Source organism: Tachypleus tridentatus, chromosome 9 (genome assembly GCF_004210375.1).
Source record: "Tachypleus tridentatus isolate NWPU-2018 chromosome 9, ASM421037v1, whole genome shotgun sequence".
In the NCBI taxonomy this organism is placed as follows: Eukaryota; Metazoa; Arthropoda; class Merostomata; order Xiphosura; family Limulidae; genus Tachypleus; species Tachypleus tridentatus.
Window position 1 is genome coordinate 36,606,208 of NC_134833.1, and position 27,020 is coordinate 36,633,227.

The 27,020-nt window shown below is 33.7% G+C and overlaps 1 protein-coding gene across 1 annotated transcript; it reads right to left on the bottom strand.

Annotated features, from left to right (window-relative positions):
• Nucleotides 1-2,634: 2,634 nt before the first annotated feature.
• Nucleotides 2,635-4,988, bottom strand: LOC143225065 (uncharacterized). The gene is made up of 2 exons (XM_076453764.1): nt 4,459-4,988; nt 2,635-4,130 (listed from the first exon to the last, which is right to left on the bottom strand). Exons 1-2 carry the CDS (start codon nt 4,925-4,927, stop codon nt 3,895-3,897), a joined length of 705 nt encoding a protein of 234 aa, XP_076309879.1. The 5' UTR covers nt 4,928-4,988; the 3' UTR covers nt 2,635-3,894.
• Between the last annotated feature and the right edge of the window lie 22,032 nt (nt 4,989-27,020).

Consider the following 27,020-nt stretch of genomic DNA (forward strand, 5'->3'; position numbering starts at 1 on the left):
TTTCCTACAGATTTTTAGAACAACAACACTTTTATTGTTATTGTTCATTTTTATGTAAACTTATTGTAAATAGGTCGTTGAGGCACCTAGTGAACGAACGAAGTGATTTCAGATTTTTGTCCAACATTAATTAGCTGAGGGTTATATTGAATATACTGTGCTTTTTAAAAATAAAAACTACTTAGCAACAATAACATCAGCAGTTAAAGAAGAAGAAAAACAACCTGATACATTAATATCTTATGGCACATAATACAACATAAAAGGTTAAAAACTACAACTTGAAATATTCCATAAGAAATAGAAAACATCGGTCAAATTTAAGACTAAAAGCTAATGTTTTCTAGAACTTAATTCATGCGTGAAGCACTTATGATAGCACTAAAATGTATTTCATTCTCCTAAGATTTTATATAAAGAACAAAGCAACTCTGATAGCGCTAAACTTACTTCGTTCTCCTAAAACTTTAAATAATGAAAACAACAATTTTGATAGCACTAAAACTTGTTTCGTCCTCTTAAAACTTTAAATAACGAGCAAAGCAACTCTGATAGCCATAAAACTTACTTAATTCTCCTAAAACGTTAAATAATAAGCAAAGCAACTCTGATAGCCATAAAACTTACTTAATTCTCCTAAAACGTTAAATAATAAGCAAAGCAACTCTGATAGCCCTAAAACTTGTTTTTTTCTCCTAAAACTCTAAATAATGGAAGAAAAACATTTTCACAGCTCTAAGGCTTACTCTATTTTACCTAATGAATAAACGAACATCAGTGATACTGTTATTATTTTCTACAAGTACAACTAAAGACTAATCGTCGTCTAGTTTGATTTAATAACGTTTTACAGTGTGGAAAATCAAACAGTACTCGTGTTAATGATAGTTAATATACCCTGAAAGCAATTGTCGTACGACATTCATACCCTGAAATAAAAATGAAAATTAAATAATATTCATATATACGATTGTGTTTATATTAAATAAAACTAAATTTCTTCTCAACACCACTATATTTTCAGTAATTACACAATTTAGTACAGAACAAAATTAGCGCACGATACTATAACTCATCGCATAAGGACAGCAAACTTCTAAATCACGGAAAATATTTTGATTGAGTCAAACATAGAATTATTTGGTATGGCTTATACACGCTGTTTACATGTATATGTAATATATATACAAATAAATAAATACTTTAAACCCTGAATAAGGTAGGTCTTCCTTTTTAAAGCTCTCAGATTATAGTTTCTTATTTTATGAATTATATTTTGATTTTGAACGTTTTTTAGTACATACATTCATACCACTTACATGTTTAACAAACAAGCATATAAAAGCTATCTAAATAGCAGTCGAGTTCTTATCATTGGCGATTTATAGGAACGTTTTAATATTGTCACTCAGTTTACGAGAAATCAAAATATTTGAACTTATTAGACATCACACTTTTACAGCAATATGTTGACCGAACAGCATCTAACGTTAACTACGTCTAAAACACATATCGACCAAAACGACAAAATCTCAATACAATTATTAATATATGTATATATATATATATATGTATATATATGTATTCAAAACATATTTCAGAATACCCGTTTTCAGTGTCACATAGAACAAGGCAAGTAAATGAATTATCAAAGTAATAAAGTTACCTATGCTCCTTCAAGAGTAAACATGCCAGCAGTAAAAAGGCAAAGTGAGGTAGACGTAATAGAAATATCATCATAAAAGCGTACATCAAAAAGATTACAAAGCACAGTAGTTACTATAAATTACTTCTAACTTTGAAAATGAATATATACATGTTTAAATAATCTTTCAACGTTAAACTATATGCTTTTTGTTCCGGTATATTTTAAAATTTGTATAAGGCATGCAGTTTTTCAATGGCACGTATCAAAGAATTTATAGACTGATCCAAATCAGTATCCACTGGAGTGGACTCATAGTTGATCCGTTAAGGATATGTCTCGTAAACTTTAAAATAAGATTCACACTGGAGTTTTTAATAAAAGAAACTTAAAACTATATTTTTAGTGACGTTTTAACGAAATTTTACTTCGTCTCATAGACCATAAAACAACACATATTGTCGACCTTTAGGAAGAAAGTTCTTTGTTTTTCTAGCTATTAAAACACCAAGTTTAGGATGATCGTTGATATAAATTACTGTTATTAACAATATCAATAGAAAAGCTTTCAGTGGATAAATGGTGATTGTTAAACCCTGTAACAAATTACTCTTGTATTGTACGAACTGTTAGTTACTGAAGTTTAAATTTTAAGATCTAAAACTTGATTATTCATACTGATTGTCTTGTAACTTAGAAATATATTGCAACTGTGTGCAATTTTAGTGTAATATACGTTATACATAGGGCAGCCCAAAAGTTAGTTGTTACGATCGGTAAACTAAACTAGTTATTTTTCGATATTTATCAGTTTGCGATTAAAGTAGAGAAACGACTAATGCGTTTTAATATGTAAAGCAAACATCATTCACAAATACGCATGAAGAAAAATTGTAAGTGTGGAAAACTAACGTTTTTGTTTATCACCTCATAAACCATATATCATATATAAACCATAAATTTTAAAAATTTATATGTGATATGTTAGTTATGCATGTGTACATACAATTTAACTTACCCTATATCTATATGAATAACATTAAACAGAAAACTTGAACATTGCAATTGTTTTAAAGGTATGTTAATAATACATACTATAGTTAAGTAAGTTATACATGTAAAAATAAGCCTGTCGAAACTTACGGTTTTTGCTATCTTATATTGACCATGGCTGGATAGGATTTATACAACAGGCTATATGTTCCAGTATCTGAATGCCACACGCGGTAATAATGTGAAAGCTATCTGCTAAAATCCTGTTTTCTCTGCTTAACCTCGTACTCGTAAGTGTACGCCATGTCGAATCACGGAAGGCGTGACCTAGGCGATTCTCTACCGGACTGTCGCTCTTTTTATTTCTACGGCGGCTTTTTACTTATACAATGTCACGTTTCATATCATGCAAGGATAACTTCTTTCTTTACAATGTACTTCACAATACTTAGATGTACATAGATCAGTTATGTACTGTATTGAAAAAAAACAACAACTCGGGATTTTAAACGAAAAAACCGACACGAACACCTATCAGATTGACTATCAGGGGCCGTCTAATTTACGAGGTAAGAGTGACTTAAGGGATGGTATGTTATGATAAGCCATAAAATTGAGAACCACCGACATACTGACTTGGTTGTAAGAGCTAATTTAACTGTAAAGTAAGCTTAAATTTGCAGAGGTATAGGCTTGGCTAAGGTAGTTTTATGCAAAGACGCTCCACACTGTAGGATTTACAATCTGACTGTACCCTTTGTCACGTGTATAACACCCCACTGTCATAAACCCGTCAGTCCCAATTCTGAGATAACTTAAACTTAAACACTTTATGTTGTGAGACAAAATAGAAGGTTAAAGTGCCAATCTTGCCAGCGGTCAAACGCCGGCTAAACTTGGCATTTCTCCCCGTTGGCTGTGGGCAGAGGTTGTAAATCGAGGTTTGAGTTTCATAGACTGATTGTTTAAAACATCCCTAGGAGCTTCTATTGAGTGCAATAAATTAACCGTCGCTGTCATGTTTAGCGTTATAATAGAAAGTTCGTACGTTGCAAGACTAGATGACTATTTGTGTGCTAAATAGCATTTAGCTACCGAAATAGTTTCTTATAACTGTAAATTTCTATAGAGTAACACGTGTACGCACGCTTTTCAGTATTTTCAAGTGCATACTTTAAATAACATGCACATATGTGTGTGTGTGATCTATACGGTTTAAAGCTTCGGATATAATGATATCTTAGAACTTAAAGAGATCAACTGGACTTATTACTAAATGTAGAGCTTTGATCCTTGGGCATTTCCTTCTTGGCTTTCATGCGCCTGTTCTGGAACCAGATTTTGATCTGTCGTTCTGTCAGGCCTAAAGAATGGGCGATTTCGATTCTTCTGCGTCGAGTCAGATAGCGGTTAAAATGGAACTCCTTTTCTAACTCCAGTGTCTGGTAACGAGAATAAGTTTGCCGTGTTCTCTTAGGTACTTCACCAGAATCTACGACAAACAGATAAAGACTGTACAAAAGAAACGTCTGAGCAACTGAACAATTTTTAAGCACCCATAGGTTTTACTCTTAGAACTAGTTCAAACGGAGATTAATATCATTGGGAAACAACAGCAACAACAAGGAAAAACAATATAAAAAACGTCACGCAAAGATCGAGACTACACGTGACGTTGTAGGATTATACAAGCTAGAGGCAACGAAGCGTGCACAACGTAAAAGGCAAATAAATGAGCTAAACTAACAGCAAAAAAGAAGAAGAAATGGGGGACTTAAGAAATGAGTAGGAAATGCCTTGTTTGTGGTTTTGATACTAACCTGTGTATGATTTCATCCACGAGTAAATGTTCGGATGGACAGCCTGCGGATGTGATTGTTGAAATGGTTCTATTTGGTGACCACTGTAAGAATGATGAGTTGATGCAGCACTGGAGGATGTAAGAGGGGGAGCTGGAGATGTCTGTGATTTACACGAGGAAAAAATTCTGTTATCTGTAGCTAAAGATAAGTCGTGAGGCCTTTGTTCAGAAGCAGGGTTAAAAATTAAGTTTGTTCCATTATCATAAACGACTGGTGTATTCTGGTCGTAAATAGTCGTGTTTAAAGGTAAAACATTGGGCATGGTTGAAATCTCGCACGTGGGGGCATAACGTGGCCCCTGCTGAGCATACTGAGAGAAACGTGTTTCGCCATAATTCAGAACGTGTTTTAAACTTGACTGTTGTAACTGCTCGCTGTGATTGTTGGGGTAATAATTTTGTGAAATACAACTAAAATAGGAGCTCATAATGAAAGCTGATGCCACTATAAGAAATGATTTGTGACTCCTAGGTCCCTTCCGTCCGGCCGGTAATGATATTCAGCGCAAACAATGTCACGTGATTACGTATCAACCAATCAGCTCCTTACTATGATCCCTGTCAGTCACTAGAGTGAGTTGTTCTTTTGCTATAGGGAATTTACCAAGTCAGAAGAAAGTTATAAAAATGTTAGTATTTTGACACCCGGACTTTAAATCCTTGTAACCAAGTTTAACAGCATGAATCGGATAAAGCAACTATTTAAATTAAACATATTTGCTTACTTGACCGACTGAACGATCACTTTCGCAGTTATCGTTTTAGTACTTTTTTCAAGTAATATGTTTTTCTTCTTAATAAACTTACTTAGTAACTTCTCAACAAATGAATGTTATTTTCTTATCAAATAATATTGAATGTTTTTTTTTTTCTAATTACTGACTTACGAAGAGCCACGAGGGGAGTAAATAAAGACGTAATTACTTAGAATGTTTTTCTTATAGCAAAGCCACATCGGGCTATCTGCTGACCCCACCAAGGGGAATTGAACCCCTGATTTTAGCGTCGTAAATCCGTAGACTTGTATTTAGAAAATATTTATATGTACGGGCATATATAATCTACACACACACACACGCGCGCGAAGTCTACATTTATACTTCAGACGTTTTATTTCGGTGCTTATCCCACAACTGATACTTAAAAAAGATCGTATATCATATATTGAATGTTTTCGATAATCTATAACTAGTAATGGCTCTTGTGAATTCTTTACCATCGGCTTTAGAAAATAGAATTTAAGATTGCACATTAATTTCTTTAAGTGATGTACTTCAACTATAATTAGCTTTCTTATAATTAATTTACAAACCATGAATTAGGTCTACAAATAATTTCCCCAATAAATATTAAAGTAAGAGTAAATCGTTCTTCATGTGCGTGCGTGCTCCTCGTGGTGCTCATTGTTACTAAATATTAATGAAGAATAAATTCTCCTCTTCCTATCGAACATTGGACTGGTTCGTGTTCGCTCTAATAGGGTATTAAAAGGGTATGTTTGAATCCACCGAAGTAAATCCATTCGGAATTATTTTTTCCGAAAGATGTAATTGCAGATAAAAACGAAACGTAAACAACCGTGTTCGTAACAGTTGGTTACAACTAAAATAATCCGAAATAATTAAAATAAACGAAATATGTTACAGATATAGTAGATAATAAATTTATTCATCTACTGAAGTAGTATCCACCAAACCTTTACCAGGCCATTCGTTTATTTTATAAGTAATTTACTGTATTTTTGTTTATTACCAGTGTTATTCGCATGTGTTACTGTGGTAGCTGATTTTGGTTTCCCTCTTACCACACTGGTTTTGATGTGTACAACTTAAAACTTATCAGAAGCGAAGGAGCAGAGAATGATTCCAGGTACTTTGTGTTACATGACCAATGTCACAACACACAATGAAAACAATGAAAATAAAAAAAGAGAAGAGTTTAATGATAAATCATGTCGACGGGAACAATATAAATATTTCTTTAAAAGCGGTAATGAGGAATAGCTTTACAATAAATTAAATCTAGCTTGCAAAAATGGCGCTAGAAACCAATGAAAGGACAGAATGCTTGCGGACACTACTCCAAAAGACAGATGTCCGAAAGTTCACCCGATTGGACAGTCCATAAACACAATTCATGACACGTGACCGACGACATACTCTCAGCGTCCACCATTAGTTCTTCTATCTTGAGTTCGTGTTCCCATAAGTAGTAGATGCCGATGTGTATTTAAATATCTAAATATAAGCCGTTGAAAACATTTTATTTTAGGTTCAAGCATTCACATTTGTATGTTAAAACATATATATGTGTATGTTAAAACAAATTCCAGCTATCAATCTGACATTGCATATTTCTTCATTACTCATATAAAACAATACCCAAAGGTGTTAGATTTATTATTGTGCATATATTGATAAATACACAAAAGAAGTTATAAATATATTTATATATTTAATTAAGAAAGAAGATGAAACATGTAGACATCTGGATAATAAAGCCAGCAAAAATATGCTGCGCACACGTAATGCTTTATATACTTATTTTCTGTAATTCTTTTATGGTATAATGAATCTGGTTTCTGAAAAAATATAAATCATGAACGAGGTCACAAATGTACCGAAGTGTTACTGGTCAACTATTCAAGTTCTGACCAGAACGACGATGATTAAATGGATATATAAATACACCTGTTATTACGATAGATTCAATCTCTGTATTCATTTGAGCTTATACACGTCTCTAACTCCAAATTTAGTTAAGGTATTCGACTCATAATCTGAGGGTCGCAGGTTCGAATCCCTATCTCACCAAATATGCTCGTCCTTTCAGTAGTGGGGGCGTTATAATATGACGGTCAATCCCACTATTCCTTGGTAAAAAAGTAGCCCAAGAGTTGGCTGTGGGTGGCAATGAGTAGCTGCTTTCCCTTTCGTCTTACACTGCTAAATTATGAACAGCTAGCGCAGATGGCCCTGGTGTAGCTTTGTGCGAAATTCAAAAACAAACTCCAAATTCTTTTTATGACAGAAATACATTGTCAGTTGTTAGACCTGAGACAAAACTCATAACAAAGAAAGTCCGCATTGTTATATATTTTTATCCCTATTATCATAATTCTTTTCAGGATCACATTGTTAAGATTACAACACGATAAGACGCGCCGTATGTTTGCGGACTTATATTGCTGAAATTCAAAGTTAGATTTCTTTCGGTGGACACAGTAGATAGTCCAACGTAGTTTGTGTTAAAAAACAAATAAATAATCTAAAAGGACGTACCAGTGCTCTTTTGTCTTACGATTTTATGTAATAAACTTTTAAATGTCATTTCTGATTACCTTTGTTATCGTCTTACTACAATCTCAAATGTTTACTGTTCTGTCCTAAGCTATGATATTTGCTCATCGACAGAACTATTGCTCTCAATTACTATATTTGCTTACTAGGGTCACAATAAGCGCAGAACGCAACACGCAATGAGGCCTGTATCGATTCAGTGAAATTAATCCACTGTGAGTGCCAAGCGCGTTATTGTTTTCTAATGATTTCTATCCATGAGTAAAAGCACTAGTCCAGTTTTGGGCAATTCTATTCACTGGCATTAATTAAACAACATTTTCAATTTTTTCTCGCCCCCCCCCCTCCCCCCAAGTATGTACACACACCCACAAATGAATAAAGAAAAATGTAGCAACTGGTCCACATATATTTCAGATTCCCACTGTAACTTTTTATCTAATAAACCTGATGAGGACTAATTAGTGTATGAAATGTTTAAACTGCCTTTATCACGAAATTCTTTCAGAGTCTCACTGTAACTTCTCATCCAATAAACCTGATGAGGATAAGTAGTGCATGCAGTTTTCAAAGAACGTTTCTCAGCGTTTCGAATATTTAAGGATTATCTGGTATTAACTGATCTGTGTCTCATCAATTACTTCGAAGTAGTATCGTTTCAAGAAAACATTCCGGCTTAACTTAAAGAACCTCATGACCAATCGACTCCAGTCACGAACGTTTAAGATTATTGTAGAACTCCAGTAAGATCTTCTTCAACAATCATCCACGAACTATGCACGAAATGACTTTTAATCATAGTTTCACCTGAATAAACAATCGTATCGATTAAGCAAGTGATCATGTAGAGACCCCTTCTTGTTGCTCGTGAATCAAAAACATGTTATAAATCATGTTCTAACTAATCAATTTACTCCAAGAATAAAGAAGATCCTAATATGATTTTCAACACAGATCCCATTTGGTTTTCTATAAGCCTGCTGTCAGAAAAAAAAAAATCCCTAATAAATTCCAAAGGTCATTGTTAAAATTGAAAACAAACAAACGAAAACTATGTCATTGTGAATGGGCACATAACGTACTATTATAGAAATGTCAGAAAAAATGTTTAGAAACTAATAGCTGGAGAAACACAAGTTTCCATACTTTCATCAAAATATCCAGTCTTAATTGTTCAGTACCTTTACCTAAAGAGCCCACAGAAATATGCCATTAAAAAAAATGGCGCCTGGCATGGCCAGGTGGTTAGAGTGCTCGACCCGTAATCTGAGGATAGCGTGTTCGAAACTCCGTCACGCCGAAACATGCTCGTCCTTTCAGCCATGAGCGTTACATAACGTGTCGGTGAATTCCACTCTTCGTTAGTAAAGGAGTGGCTACTGCTAAATTAGGGACGGCTAGCGCAGATAACCCTCATGTAACTTTGCGCGAAATTTAAAAATAAACAAGCAAACCATTAAGAATTCTCAACTCTGCGCTAACACTTATCAGACCTTCTAAAAAAATAGCAGCTTAAAGCAGCACGCGAAAAGCTCTTTGTAAAACAAGAAAAATACCAGAACTACTGAAAGCAGATTCGACAAGTAATACGAACACTTATCAGAGCTGATCATCAGGCTAGTGAAAATCACAACGCTCACCTCAGGGAATTTCAGATAGTAACAAGCTGCTCGAAATCAGTCATTAAAAATTCAGGGTGTATCAAAGATTCATAAGTCAGGCGTAGTTTTTATTAATGGTCTCTGCACCCACTTTCATAATCTCTCGCTTCGTTGGAGTGACTGTTAGTTCCTTGGTTTATTTGTTTGTTTGTTTTGAATTTTGCGCAAAGCTACACGAAGACTACCTGCACTAGCCGTCCCCAATTTAGCAGTGTAAGACTAGAGGGAAGGCAGTTCGTCATCACAACCCACCGCCAACTCTTGGGCTACTCTTTTACCAACGAATAGTGAGATTGACCGTCACATTATAACGCCCCACGGCTGAAAGGGCAAGCATGTCTGGTGCGACGGGGATTCGAACCCGCGACCCTCAGATTACGAGTAGAGTGCCTTAACCACCTGGCCAGTTCCTTGGTTTCCACTCGAAATTCAGTGACTTGCTTAGTATCCTTGAGAATACACGTTAAGGTTAACCTTCTTGGATAACGGGAACGCGCATGGAAATGAGAAGGATTCGAAGACCACCTGTGGACTTACAACGCTAGAAATTGGGTTTCGATACCCGCGGTGGGCAGACGACAGACAACCTATTGTATAGCTTTGTGCTTAATTACAAATAAACAGTTCAAAGACCAAGACGTAAGATTGTGAAAATACAATTTAATGATTAACTTATGTGACTTTCCATTTGTTATTTTTTTATCTCTAGCTATTCAATTAATCATTTTGGTCGAAAATTCAATTCAGCTTGAAAAAAGAAAATCGCAAATGTGTTGAAACTTATAAAAGAGGCAAACTGGATCCTTTACCCTGTATTGAAAGTGGATCTTCTTTCTCTTCTGGCTTCTATGCTTTTTGATACACTGTACATAATGTTCCAATATCTTGAAAAGGGCTCACAGTTAGTTCTTAAAGTATAGAAAATTCAAACTAACACACAAAATCAAAGCTGAGTAATTATCTTATAAAAGAAACTGCTAAGAGCTATCGTTGAAAGTCACAATCCAGTCCTCAACCAGATAGTTTTCTTCAGTATGCTATTAGTATAGTTCTTTACAGTTCTATGTGTGAGAAAGCATTTTATCGAAGTTGTCTGATAATAAGAAAAGATTATTTTAACTTTCTTACATATTAAGACCATCTTTGGTACACGTGTAACCAAGAATACACCGTGGGGTCATAAAAGTAGAGGACAAAGAAGTCTATTTGAGCTCTGTGGAAACGCTTTTCGAAGATGTAAACTTGAAACGAAATAAAAATACAAGTTTTTCCTATAATAAGATATGCCGAGGAAAAGTTATAAATATCATCCATTGGTTGTTTTTGCTTTAAAATATTTATAAAATCAGATAAAAAGCTATCTGTAGTATTTCCGAAACAATTACTGACTTTATACTCAGGTTTAACTTAAGCTTGGTTATATTTATTTTTTGACGTACGTAAGAGCAACCATAGTATCATCTTGCTATTTCTCCAGGTGCTGTTATTGTTATCTTTAAGTAGAACTCTGGCCGTTCTATCTGATAATTGTTTTCTGAAGCTCTGTGGATATATCGATCCTGCACCAGCAGGACTCATCAATCAAAGAAGTTCAGTAAAAATCAATACAGAAAGCTGATCGTGTACGTGTGCACGTCTTTCCTCTGCTACGATCGATCTATAGGAGCTCCCTCTGGAGGACTGATTATAAGTGCATAATGATCATAAAAGATCTGTTATTTTTCACGTGTTTGCCTTTTCCTACTGTATCAGCTGAAGTTGTCTTGATGGTTAAGCATTTGTAAGATTATGAAAAAACAACAACATCTTATCCACCATTAGTTACATAACATACAAATGATTTATAATCACTTAAGTGCAATGAAGATAACACATATTTGCATATTTATGGAAAGTTTAGTTTGTCTTTTTGCCTTCTTTTGTTTCACTAAAAATAAAAACAAAGGAAGAAAAAGATTTACTGACATTTCAAAAAATTATCCAGCCAGTAAAATCATATACTTTTGAACGTTTGGGTAATCAGTAAAATAATATATATATATTCATTTAAAATGGGTAGTGACGTGTCTCCACATAGACCTGTTTATAAGTTTTAACAACAAAAGTATATGTTGCTTGTTATAAAAAAATAACGTTTCCTAACACAGAAATTGTGAGCAAAAGGAAGTACAAGTTAAAACACCTGAACATATATTACACACTTGAAATTCCATAACTCTAAGTCTCTAACAAGGTGACTAGTTAAAGAAATAATATATATATTCTCGGTTTTGTTCAAAATATACAATAATGTAAATCGAAGGTTGTCAGGTTTACTAATATTCATATCAATTTTGTTCCAACAGAGTTAGAAGTTGAAGAATAGCAAACATACAGTTGAAAGTAACGTCTCATTTCTATTAATGAGGGCCCTCGATTCGTAATCCGAGGGTCGCGAGTTCGAATCCCCGTCACACCAAACATATTCGCCCTTTCAGCCATGGGGGCTTTATAACGTGACAGTCAATCTCATTATTCGTTGGTAAAAAAGTAGCCCAAGAGTTGGCGGTGGGTAGTGATGACTAGCGGTCTTCCCTCTGGTCTTACACTGCTAAATTAGAAACAGCTAGCGCAGATAGCCCCCAAGTAGCTCTGCGCGAAATTTAAAACAAACCAAACTATTAACGAGATGATAGAAAGAATAATATAATTTAACACAGTGTCTCTCTTACATTAACAATTTAGAAGTTGATAGATATAAACACACAGTTCAACGTAAAGTTTCTTTGTTCGTATAAATTGATAGAAAAATCAGAGCTCAACGTAAAATATTCGTTCCATTAGCGAGTTAACGGCTGATAAAAAACTCATTACAACTGAACGTAAATTATCTTTGTTTCCTTGAGTACATATAAAAAGAATCCCACAGTTCGAGGCTTAAGTTCATAGAAAGACAATCACGCGGTTCGAGGCTTAAGGTTACAGAAAAATAATCACGCGGTTCGAGGCTTAAGTTTATAGAAAAACAATCACGTGGTTCAAGGCTTAAGTTTATAGAAAAACAATCACGCAATTCGAGGCTTAAGTTTATAGAAAAACAATCACACAGTTCGAGGCTTAAGTTCACAGAAAAACAATCACACAGTTCGAGCCTTAAGTTCATAGAAAAACAGTCACACAGTTCAAGGTAATGTCTCTGATCTGTTAACAATGTACTAAATGGCAGAAATAATCACTGAATTAAACGTGAAGATTGTATTCCATTAATGACCTACTAGCTGACGATTTATGACTTGTTTCGGGTATTCGCGCAAAGCTACACAGTTTTTAACTAACACACTAGAGAGAGGATGACAGGTGATAACCAGCATCCACAGCTCTAACTTTGATCAAATAAAGAAAATTGTCGGTCATTCTTATAATGTACTCAAGGCCTCAAATTACGTAGGGCAAATCTGTTTTTGTCAGAGCCGGACTCGAACCGTGGGCTTTCCTACCCAGAGTCCTGTAGAATGACTATCCAGTAGGTCATCAGGTGCACCAATGTAGAAGTTGGATGGGAAATACAAAGGTATGTTTAAGTGTTTTTGCTTCTTGCAATCGATAAATTCGTAAATAAGACCATACAGTTCAGAGTAACACATGTCTATCGAAATTAATCCTAAATTAGACGTTCTTTTTTACTGCTTATGATATAAATTTTACAGAATATTACGTCATTATATCTTTCCAAAAAATTATTGTGGTTACATCTTAACTTTAATTACTTTTAATATAACAAGGAGATATAATGAGTTGTTTTTAGCAACCGTTACAATATTTTTTTACTATTCATTCTAATTTATACCTCATCTAGTTGTATAATAACAACATCACTTCATAAGTTTAATTAAAATAAGATATGTATTTACCACTACTGATCTTTCACTTAATTTATACTACAGCTAGTTATATGGAATAACAACATTTCATTAGTTTAATTAAAATAGTCTCTTTATTTATCTCTACTGGAAGTTCATTCCATAACTGTTAAAAGTGCTTGTTTGTTGCATATTTAAATCAAAGTCACATTAGGTTATCTGTTGTGTTCACTGCGTAGAATTGAGCCCCTGAACTTTAATGTTGTAAATCCGTAAACTGACAGGTATCCCATCGGAGGATATTAAAATTGTTTTTCACTACTCATTGCAAATTTTGCACCAGCTTAGCAGACTTGACATAGCCTAATGGTTTGGGCGCTGAGCTCTGGGTTAGGGCACTTGGGCCCACTTTCCTAGCTATATAAATATTACAATGAGCTGTAACAGCTCTGAGAGGCTAGTTCACACTTCGAGGAATGCCATTACATGTACGTGGTAGTATATCACTCATTTTAAAATATTCACTTCGTGGTGTGTGTTTTTTTTTTTTTTTAGTCAAACGTGAGCCAGGCATGGCCAGGTGGTTTGGGAGTTCGACTCGTAATCTGAGGGTCGCGGGTTCGAATCTCCGTCACACCAAACATGTTTGCCTTTTCAGCCGTGGAGGCGTTATAAACTGTCGATCGGTGTTGGTAAAAGAGTTGCCCAAGAGTTGGCGATGGGTGGTGATAACTAGCACCCTTCCCTCTAGTCTTACACTGCTAAATTAGTGACGGCTAGTGCAGATAGCTTCCGTGTAAATTTGCGCAAAATTCGAAACAAACAAACAAATATTCAAATGTGAGAATTTAATTATTGTATAATTTATATTACAACCCAACTATCTGCTGACTGAAAAAAGCTTGGCAGTGACCAAAACTAACTCCTTACGTGTGTTTTGTTTTCTTCTTTTTAGGCCAAGGCTTTGATTTAAAACTTTGTACGTTGAAATCAGTGTATTTTTTCTCATGAAAGAATACATATAAAGTTTATAAATGCAATAGTATTTATTTCCAGCGATTATGGGTAACCATCCAGAAAAACCTGTGTTTATTTTTGCTTCAGTGAGTGGAATTATTGACACTAAGGAAGTTCCTGTCTCAGTCAGTAGACTTGTGGAGTTGGCAATGGCATAAGCTCCAGCTACCAAGCAGAGTAATGACAATATAAATCATCAGGTAGACGAGAATCTTTGTTTAGGTACGGATGAGCAGGCATGCAGAAATGATACGGACATGTTTTATATGAAAAGCTGTGTGTGTGTATATATATATATATATGGGTGCGCAGATGAGTTATGTTTATATGTGGGTGGTAGATTACTGATCATTATATGACATATATGAGAATATACGTTATGGTGTGAGTCCGTACTAAAAGGACAAGAGTTAATCTCTGTTTATTTTAGATGCAAAGTAATATATAGTGTTTGTGGATTTTAAAGTAAAACATTTATGATAAAAAATTATTTTACGTAACAGGAATGAGTGGTTAAACAGGCAGAAGGACAAGATGCAAAGTCGTAGAAAAGAATATTTATTTACAAGTGAATGTTTAGATAATTGACATCTAGAAATTACGAGAAGTCGAGAAACTGCTTTTATGTGTGGTAGAAACGGTAAGATGAAAATATGTAAATGGAAATTGAGGTATAGTTTAGTCGTGTGGGATATGAAACTACCACGTGTTTCTAGCACCTTGTAATGTTGTAAACTTTGTTCTGAAGATATATATACAAGTTATATATATATATATAACTGTTAAGTTGATCTTTCATTTGGAGTTTTTCTTTTTGTTTCATTGTTTTTCACAAAGTCGGTGAAAAGTCTCCATCCATGGAGAACATCGCTTAATATGACGATATTTACGGGCGTAAAAACCAGTGTCCTTCAATGGTTATTCAGGTGATGTTTAAAAGTTATGGCCTCTCCTGGTAAATTGGTACATTAAGAAGCATAACAAAGGAAGACTTGGACCATTTCTTGAAGAATTTCAGGTTTTAGTTAGTCTGAAACTTAGTTTTGACCACATCAATCCAAGATAAACAACTTCTAGAGTGATTATTCAAAGTACACAAACTATTTATGTTTGTTCTAAATTTCACGCAAAGCTACTCGAGGGCTATCTGCGTTAGCCGTCCCTAATTTAGCAGTGTAAGACCAGAGGAAAGGCAGCTAGTCATCAACACCAACCGCCAACTCTTGAGCTACTCTTCTACCAACGAATAGTGGAATTGACCTTCACTTTATAACACCCTCACGGCTGAAAGAGCGAGCAATTTTGGTGTAACAGGGATTCAAACTCGCGGATCTTAGATTACGAGTCGAGTGCCTTAACCACCTGGCCATGCCGGGCCTCGCTGTTTGTATTTAGTGTTTTAACAAGGAATGTTCATTTTCAATATTACTTTTCCCAGTTTCATTTTACATAAGCTTAGTTAAATAAGAATTTCAGTAAAACTTTGTAATTAATATTTTGAACGAATATCATGTTATTTAGTAGGCATATCCAATAGATGAAACATACATTCAATTCACCTGAATATATTACAGACTAGGTAGGCATGGAACAGTTTGGTATCATAATCATAGACTATCATTAATGGAAATTGTGTTAAAAGCTGTTGAAGTGTGTAAGTGCTACATTTGTGTTATTAACTTTAGAAGTACTTCTGACTATAAAGATGTCATTTTTAACAACTACAAGGACTTGTGAGAAAGGAGGAGTAAGACATCAAAGGTAGATTGTCATTTGAGAGAATGGTTGGATTTAAGAGAAGTCCTTTCCTGGAAGTTGGACTTTTGCTGATCTTGTGAAAGATCCTTACTTTTAGTCTATTGTCACCTATGACTCAGAAAAGAGAGAAGACAATATCTGAGGCACTCAGATTAGTTTATTGAGTTATTTCCCCGATAGTTAATCTCACTGAAAGAGGAGCCCGAAATGAGGATAATGATGGCGATTTTGGCATCTGGTTAGTCCAAGAATGAGTGGAACTGTTTATACATGGTTTCAAACCCATGTCAGCAGTAATGTCTCAACCTCAATTCTTGTCAAAGCCACCCAGAGACGTAGAGAGACTAGAAGTACAGTTATTTGGTGAAGATTGTTAACTAATAGGAGCCATCTCTCCAGTAGGAGAGGAGTCGAGTGCCACATCATGAAAAGAGTATATTATGGAACAATGGTGAGCTGATCTAAGTCAGAAAGTGTACTGATACATTAAAATTATTTGCTGACGAGCAGGGGTTCGCGTAAATCCAACAAACAAGCTGCCTAGAGCATACTTTTGCTCTGCAGCCTCGAAACAAGAGCCAATCACTCATCAAAACATTAGGGGTTACTGAGAACTGTTACTCTGTCACACTGACAATATTAAGAAACCCTTGGTCAAAACAAAGTAGATCAGTTTGGGAACATTAATAGACACAGCAAAGGGAAATTTGGACTATTTTTTAAAAATATTTTAGGCTGATAATTGCTGGCATATTTAGACTCCAGAACAGGCTATTCAATTCCTTGTCATGGCTCTAGATAATCTTGCCGTAGACTATATTAATAATTTGAATGAGGAGCAACTCTGGGACTGAGAAAAAGTTATTACTGGCTTCTACCAGCAGATCGATCCAGTGGAAAACAGAACAATCTGTCAGGATGAATTCAAGACTTTGGAGAAGGTGTCACGAAAAGCATGATTACTAATATAGATGATGTGCACTATTCGTGGTGAAGTTGATCTTGCAGTGTCCTCAGAAGATGATGAGGATATTCTCATTCACAAGTTTGTGGAAGAGCTGTCTAGCAAAACAATGTGGAATCATTTGATTGTGAAAATATTTTCAACTTTACCAACAAAATCTCTGTAGTGATGTGATATGAAGTAGTCCAATCTCTGTCGTGATCTGATATGAAGCAGTTAAATCTCTATAATTATGTTATATGAAATTGTAAAATCTCTGTCGTGATGTAATATGAAGTTGTAAAATCTCTGTAGTGATGTGATATGAAGTAGTTAAATCTCTGTAGTGATGTGATGTGAAATAGTCATATAACCGCAACTAAATAGAATGAGTGAATACTGTCAAAAATATAGAATAAAAATAAACACAGCAAAAACACAACTCGTAGTCTTTATGAAATTGACAAAACCCAAAAAACAACAGCCAGAATTATACATGAATGGTACACTACTTCAGACTGCCCCATTGGCAAAATTTGTAGGTCTGACCTCTGATTTAAAATTAACTTGGATCAATCATGTTAACGAAATTAAAAATAAAGTCTGGCGAAGAACTAACTATGCTAGGAGTCTAACTGGTAAAAACAGTGGAGCATCTACAGATAACATACTAAAAATCTATAAAACATATATTAGACCTGTAATAGATTATGCAGCTCCAGCATGGATAACTGTAAGCAATAAAATAATTGAAACCAAACTGCAAACAATCCAAAACACACTCCTCACAACTGCATGCAGAGTTCCAAGAACTATATCATCTCAGTTCATTCACAAATATTCGAACACACCAACCGTACCAGATAGACTCCTACATAGTACAATAATGTACTTTAATAAGAACTGGATGAAAAACGAATTACTATGTGAGCTAAATAGGGACCTCATACATGATGAAGCTAGTCCTAAATATCTCTTCCCAGTTAATTTATATTTTAAACATAAAAATAAATAAATACTTATAAAAAAAATAATAAAAAGTATATATATATATATATAATAATAACAATAATAAAGATGCCACCAACAAACTTGACATTCTGCTGATAGAATAAAATAATCACTATATATGAGCCACAATATATAGACATTGCCCTGAAAAGGATCAAAATAATATTCAGTTTTACAATTATAAATACCAATCTGGCAAGAACATAAGTAAGGGGAGGAGGAAGAGGTCGTAGAGAACCTGACCCTCCAGGGCATGAACTTTTCTTACCCAAACACCGAGAGAGAGAGAGAGTCCATTGAATACAGCAAACTGCAGTCTTCAAATCGATATTCAACCTGATTATAAGCTGAAACATACAATAAGTCAAGCAACTGAGACTGAAAAGAAGTTATGATTTTTGTATTTCAAACTATCAAATAACGTGCAATGTGACTTCCACTTGATTACTGCACAGTTTAGAATAGCTAGTGTCAGTAGTTATATTACTTAAAACATAAACGGTTTGCGCAGTTGAAGATGATAGTAGGTGTTAGAAACAGTAAAAACAATGTTAGGATCATTGTGTCATACGGTACAATACAGTATGTCTTCTGCATTCCATGATTGATACTCGATCATCTGATATTAGGATGATCTGTTGGCTGCATGATTAATGGGACCAAAAGAGGTTTGCATATTTTAATTTCTGTGGTTGAAGTGCTCAACTCACATAATGAAGGTCAAAGGCTCGAATCCCCGTCACACCAAATATGCTCGCCCTTTCAGCCATGGAGAGAAATAATGTGACAGTCAATTCCAATCAGTGATGTCGAGAAACCCACTTGTTGAGAAATTTATATGCAAAAACGGCTCGTTTGGGTTGAGAAAATATTTTACATAGAAAAGCGAACAACGTTTCGACCTTCTTCGGTCATCGTCAGGTTCACAAAGAAAGAGGTGACTGACCGGAAGCTGACCACATGTTTGAAAGGGGTTGTGTAACTGAGTGTCGGAATGTAGAGGGCGGTGTTAGATGTTTGAATATATAATTTTATTTATTTTATTATTTTAATATAGGTATAAAGGCGTTACTTTATATTGGTTTATTTTGGGTTTAAGTTGTTGTATAAGTAAGGCTTCTTTAATTTTGCGTTTGTTTATGTTTGTTCTTTATTTAGTATTTGAGTGTTTTCTATGGTTATGTTGTGTTTATTTGACTTGAAATAAAACAATACTTCATCAACATCAATAAGTTTCCTCCACAAACCGTAGAAAACATTATACGCACACACCTAGACAGAAAGCAAAATCAACCAACTAAAGTAAATATATCTCACGAATCAAAAAATCACGAAACCATATACTGCTGTATACCATATATTCCTGACATCAGCAAACAAATAACCAACATTTGGCAAAAATTAGTAACAAAATATGACATTCCAGTTAATACCAAATTTATTCAAAAACCAGGCACAAAACTGAGGTCTATACTATGTAAAAACTACACTGACAAACACCACACCAATATTATTTACAAAATACAATGTGATAACTGCCGCGACTTCTATATTGAAGAAACAAGTAGAAAAATGGAAACCAGATTCAAAGAACATAAAAAGTCACCTTCACACGTTTTCGAACACTGCAAGTCAAATAAACACAACATAACCATAGAAAACACTCAAATACTAAATAAAGAAACAAACATAAACAAACGCAAAATTAAAGAAGCCTTACTTATACAACAACTTAAACCCAAAATAAACCAATATAAAGGAACGCCTTTATACCTATATTAAAATAATAAAATAAATAAAATTATATATTCAAACATCTAACACCGCCCTCTACATTCCGACACTCAGTTACACAACCCCTTTCAAACATGTGGTCAGCTTCCGGTCAGTTATCTCTTTCTTTGTGAACCTGACGATGACCGAAGAAGGTCGAAACGTTGTTCGCTCTTCTATGTAAAATATTTAAATATTTTCTCAACCCAAACGAGCCGTTTTTGCATATAAAAGTCAATTCCAATATTCGTTGAGAAAAGAGTAGCCTAAGAGTTGACGGTGAGTGATGATTAGATGATTACCCTTACACTGCTAAATTAGGGACAGCTAGCGCAGTCAGTCCTCATGTAGCTTTGCGCGAATTTTAAAAACAATACTGTCTAAGTTATCGAAGAGGGGTGCACGAGAACAGTCATGCATAGGATATTAGATGGTAGTTATTGGATTAACATAGCTTACAATGGCTGGTGCCAGTTAGATATATTGCATAATGCATCGACAGTTTGCACAACTGAAAATAATAGTTGCACGTTTTAAAAATACATTCAAAAGAGGTTTGCAACTCTTGCTTTTCGAGCTCCTCAGTGATTTTTCCTAGATGAAGATGTGGTTTGGGAAGATCACTTACCTGATTTAACAGAATAGTGGGACCCCACAGGAAATGATCCATAATCTTTGCCAGGTCTTTATTGCTAGTACACCTAAAAGGCACATACTTTCTTCACATGTAGAAGTACCTTGCAAACGATATTCAATGAGTAACTGTGGAAATTAACCCGAAAGAACGTTACTGAATTTGATGACATCTAGCATAGGTAAACGCATGTGATTATATACCAACCCAGCTAAATGTATAGATGTATATATGTGTGTGTGGTGTCACAAGTGTGTTAATGTTACACAAGTTCATTCATGAGTGTTATATAAATTGAATGAAACAATCACATAATAAATACAGTTATTAAGCTACATGTCAGTAGACACAAAAGATTTGCTCTGAATACTAAAACTTTATACTATGAAATTTAAACGTTATTACTGATCTGTGAAGTATTATGGGAAAACAAAATATGTTTACGTTAACAACTGCGCGAAAACGTTACAACTCGACACAGGAAAATTTTGACATATAGTGAATTTTCACGAAACTGTAAAAGTAAAGGAGAGACTCACATTACACCTAAGGTAAAACATAATTTTTTCTTGTTGTTTTACAGTAAGAATAGTTCAAGATATACTGTGGTTGTTTTGAACCAAAATGTTTAAGTAGGTGAAATTATTGGTACTATGTGAAATTCACGTACAGTAACTTTAATACCATAACAAATATAAACTTCATGTATTGAGAGTTTTATTTAATTATAACAGGATATTTTCAATTATGCAAGTGATACATATTTATAAGTACGATCTTAACATTGTTTCATTGCAGATATACAATTTATACATATTTTAAGTATGTTCTTAACATTGTTTCATTGCAAATATACAAAATATATTTTAAGTATGTTTGTAACATTGTTTCATTGCAGATATACAAAGTATATATATTTATAAGTACGATCTTAACATTGTTTCATTGCAGATATACAATTTATACATATTTTAAGAATGTTCTTAACATTGTTTCATTGCAAATATACAAAATATATTTTAAGTATGTTTGTAACATTGTTTCACTGCAGATATACAAAGTATATATATTTATAAGTACGTTCTTAACATTGTTTCATTGCAGATATACAAAGTATATATATTTTAAGAATGTTCTTAACATTGTTTCATTGCACATATACAACGTATACATATTTTAAGTATGTTTTTAACATTGTTTCATTGCAGATATACAAAGTATATATATTTATAAGTACGTTCTTAACATTGCTTCATTGCAGATATACAAAGTATACATATTTTAAGTATGTTCCTAACATTGTTTCATTGCAGGTATACAAAGTATACATATTTATAAGTATGTTTGTAACATTGTTTCATTGCAGATATACAAAGTATATATATTTATAAGTATATTTTGAACATTGTTTCATTCCATATATACAAAGTATACATTTATAAGTATGTTTGTAACATTGTTTCATTGCAGATATACAAAGTATATATATTTATAAGCACGTTCTTAACATTGTTTCATTGCAGATATACAAAGTATACATATTTATAAGTACGATCTTAACGTTGTTTCATTGCAAATATATAAAGTATACATATTTTAAGAATGTTCTCAACATTGTTTCATTGCAGATATACAAAGTATACATATTTTAAGTATGTTCCTAACATTGTTTCATTGCAGATATACAAAGTATACATATTTATAAGTATGTTCTTAACATTGTTTCATTGCATATAAACAAAGTATACATATTTATAAGTACGATCTTAACATTGTTTCATTGCAGATATACAAAGTATACATATTTTAAGAATGTTTTAACATTGTTTCATTGCAGATATACAAAGTATACATATTTATAAGTACGTTCTTAACATTGTTTCATTGCAGATATACAAAGTATACATATTTTAAGTATGTTCCTAACATTGTTTCATTGCAGATATACAAAGTATACATATTTATAGGTATGTTCTTAACATTGTTTCATTGCATATAAACAAAGTATACATATTTTAAGTATGTTCTTATCATTGTTCATTGCAGATATACAAAGTATATATATTTATAAGCACGTTCTTAACATTGTTTCATTGCAGGTATACAAAGTATACATTTATAAGTATGCTCTTAACATTGTTTCATTGCAGATATACAAAGTATACATATTTATAAGTACGATCTTAACGTTGTTTCATTGCAAATATATAAAGTATACATATTTTAAGTACGTTCTTAACATTGTTTCATTGGAGATACACAAAGTATGTATATTTTTAAGTATGTTCTTATCATTGTTTCTTTGCAGATATCTCTTTAAGAGATATAAAATGTAGGTTTTTACTTGTGGTAGGGAGAGACAGAAAGTATCAACGAAGTGGTAAGTGTTTATGATTTACATCAACGCTAATGCTAAACCTGAGATAGATAGAAGACTCCTGAGGGAAGACAATGAAAATATTGATAAATACCAATGTCCAAAAGTGTGGATTACTGTTACGTAACCTTGGGCAGCATATGTGGGTCAATTTTAGTTCAATAATACGTATGCTGTCTATTGTCATGACAATGGTAAAGAGAGCAGCCTGTGGATACCAGTCAAGTAGAGACCAAAATAATCCACAGGCACTAGGGATAAATGTAAATTCTGCGGACATATCATTTGATTAAGGTATTCCACATATTACTCGGCTTCTAAAGGTCGTTTTAAGAATAAAGTAATGATTATAACCAGATGATTGCCCGCCGCTTCAGCTTACACATCTTACTGATGTTTTATCCAATTAGATTTTACTGATTTTGTATCACAGTTTGAGCCCTTAATATTTAAGGACAAATTCTAAACCAAGCAGTTAGTGCCAATTTTGAACTTTCCGTTTGTGAAACTCTAAGAATTCTGCTATGAGAGTTATTACAATGACTGGGATTTTCTGTATGGCAAAGAAATGGACTTCTCCAATGAACCAAAGATGCCAGTAGCTATCTTGAAAGTAAGCTCTTAAGCAGGGACAATGAAAATGCTGATGAATTTTAATGGCCAAAAATGAGGAAAATGTGTGTGAAGATGTGTTTCCAACCAATGCATTGGACATTTGAGACCTCAGTAAGTCTGTTTAGGGGTCGGTTTTAGAGCATCCAGAGACCAAATCGCTTCAGTTGGAGCAGATTGACACCTCAACCTTCTACAGACAGAATAGTAAAACAACCAAACGATCAGCCAACCTCATGTTCATGTCTGATATAGAAAGCTTTTCAGTGATTTAATGGTCAAGATAAGAAATGTAAGACATCTTGACATTAGGGTCTCTTGTCATAGTGCCCCTTTGGAGGATGTTTGGTAACTAAGTGGAAGAATGATGAGCACTCACCTCCAGTGGGACCATTACATTCCAAAGTCAAAAAAGATATTTCCACAGTTATCTTTATTAAAGACATTTTCAATTTTTAACTTAAGTCGGTATTTGCGTAAATTTTCACTGTTAAAGAGCTCGTTCCGTTATCCGGGTCTACTTGCATTTTGTATTCAAGGGTATCATTTTACGTATTATACTGTGTAAGAGGTACAGTTTTGTATTATTCTTATTTTCTGGTTATGAACTGCAAGATCATTTATTTAAAGATTTGTATGGATGTTAAGGCATATTTGTGTACGAATAACAGTAGACGAGTAAAATTCAAACCAGACAGAAAACAAACTAGGTGAAAAAATATATAATATTTACTGATTCATTTAACTATTTATTTATTTTCTATATTTTTTCTTTAATAAAATTAAATGAAAATCTTAAAGTTTTAATGACCCACTTTCGAATAGACGTTCTTTCCAATGAGTATTCTTTAGCTAGCACCTTCGTTAGATGTCCTCTTAGAATTTTCTTTTGTTTCAGAATTGTGTTCAAAACTACACAAGGGCTATTAGCACATGGTCGACTATTCCCAGTTCTGATTCGATACAATAGAAACATGGCAGTTAATCAAGAGTACCCACAACTAATTCTTGCATTACCCTTACCTAATCAAATATTGGAATTTTCTGCTACTATAGAACACTTGTAGCTCCAAAATGCAAAGTGTGTCACAAACAAGGAACTCTAAGATTTGCAGTCCGAGTACGTTAACCATTAGATCATGCCTGGTCATAATATTGTTTAAACGTATAAAAATATTAATAAATTCATTATTTCTGTGGTTGGACATGGTAATTCACATACATATGTAATTTTTCAGTCAAACCTGGCATAGAATAGCACTTTTCGGTCAACAGCTCATAACCCAGTGAGTATCTCATACCACTTTTATCTGCATAACTATATTAAAAATTATTACCACAATGGAATGCTGAGAAATTAATTATTTTACCCAAGATGTGTATTTATGTTAATCTGTGCACAAATAAAGAAAAAAAACGTTTTAAAAATGGAAGTAAATGTAAGGATGGCTAAAAATCAATCCTTCAAAAACAGTGCAAACAAGATAGTAGGGGTGGTATTTGCATCGTTTCTACGTAATAACACAGGCACACAGTAGCGTAAAACGTTAAAATACAAAAGTAGGATAAATCAAACTATATATATATATATATTTGTGCCGCAGCTATTATGTAGAGTTGCTAGAAATGCTATTTCTACAATCTTGTTTCACCGTTTTTCAAGGATTGATATTAACCGTCCCTCCATTTACTTCCGTTTTTGAAAAGCTTTTCTTTTATTCTTTGCTTGTTTTTGAATGCAATTTTTCAATATACATAGTAAGGTTATATTTACAACTAAGTTCTAGATACAATGAGGTTCCAACTGTAATATTTACTGTTTATCTATTATTCGCTGGTAATTCCTCTTTCACCCAGTGCGTAAGCATTTTATAGAAACACCAAATGTCTGTAAAAAAATCAAACTTCAGGGGATAACGTATGTTTTCTTATAGCGAAGCCACATCGGGTTATCTACTAAGCCCACCGACGGGAATCGAACCGCTGATTATAACGATGTAAATCCGTAGACTTACCGCTGTACTAGCGGGATTCACCAGGGAATAATAATTCTATTGTTTACACCATAATTGTGAATTTTGTAAAATTAATACGAGTCAATAATACTTATCAAAGCTGATACTCCGTTTTAAATTAGATCACCTCAATCAAATCGGTTCAGAGCTTTCGCTTGGTTCTTGAGTTATAATGTAATATAAAAGAACAAAAGTCTTAAACTTTTTCCTATGATATTTCTAAATATTCTCAAAACTTGTGACTCGGACATTACAAAAAGAAACTGTTATAATATTGTAAAGTTGTGATGACTAGTTGGGGAGATATTTAAAATAACATTTCAATGAATAATCTCAGCCGTTGTAGGAACGGCTATGTAGGATAGACAATGCGTCCGCCTGCCTAACAAACACGAGAAAACATTTAATACATTTTTAGCTGCATGCATGACAAAAAAAAAAGTCACATTCGTGGTACGTCTTTGCAACAATACTTACGCTTCTATAACTTATATCATGAACTTTTCAAAGCTTTGACCATTTCTGGTATTCACGTGACGATCACATTGTCACATGTAAATGTGACGACAGATATATCATCTCTTTATTTCCTGCTAACGTGTGCTGTCTGTGTTTTCTGTTTGAATTATTGGACCTTTGGACTATCAAATTTACCTTGTAATACAGGGAAACCAACAGTCACCCAGAAAGATAAATATGCTTCCACCTAGTTTTGTTTGATTGTAGATAGAAGATGAGATGACATCTTTAAGTTAAATAAAGATTTTTTGAAATAAAACTAGCTCTTGGTTTAAATACACTTTGTTGTTAGTGATAAGAAAAATGTTCTACTTTATGCACCCCTATGTGAAAAGCTAGTCTTGTAAATGGATTTCACTGTGTTATGTTATCACGGTCTTGTATATGGAATATATTGTGTTATGTTATCACGTTTTTGTATATGGATTTAAGTGTGTTATATTATCACGTTCTTCTATATGGATTTCACTGTGTTATGTTATCACGTTCTTGTATATGCATTTCACTGTGTTATGTTATCACGTTCTTGTATATGGATTTAACTATGTTATGACATCACGTTCTTATGTTATCACGTTCTTGTATATGAATTTCAATGTGTTATGTTATACGTTCTTATGTTATTACATTCTTGTATGGATTTCACTATGTTATGTTATCAGGTTCTTTTATATGGATTTCACTGTGTTATGTTATCACGTTCTTATGTTATTACGTTCATGTAGGGATTTCACTGTGTTATGTTATCACGTTCTTGTATATGGATTTCACTGTGTTATTTTATCACGTTCTTGTATATGGATTTCACTGTGTAATGTTATCACGATCTTGTACATCGATTTCACTGTGTTATATTATCACATTCTTGAATGGATTTCACTGTGTTAAGTTATCACGTTTTTGTATATGGATTTCACTGTGTTATGTTATCACGTTCTTGTATATAAATTTCACTGTGTTATGTTATCACGTTATTGTATATGGATTTCACTGTGTTATGCTATCAAGTTCTTGTATATGGATTTCACTGTTTTATGGTATCACGTTCTTGTATGGATTTCAC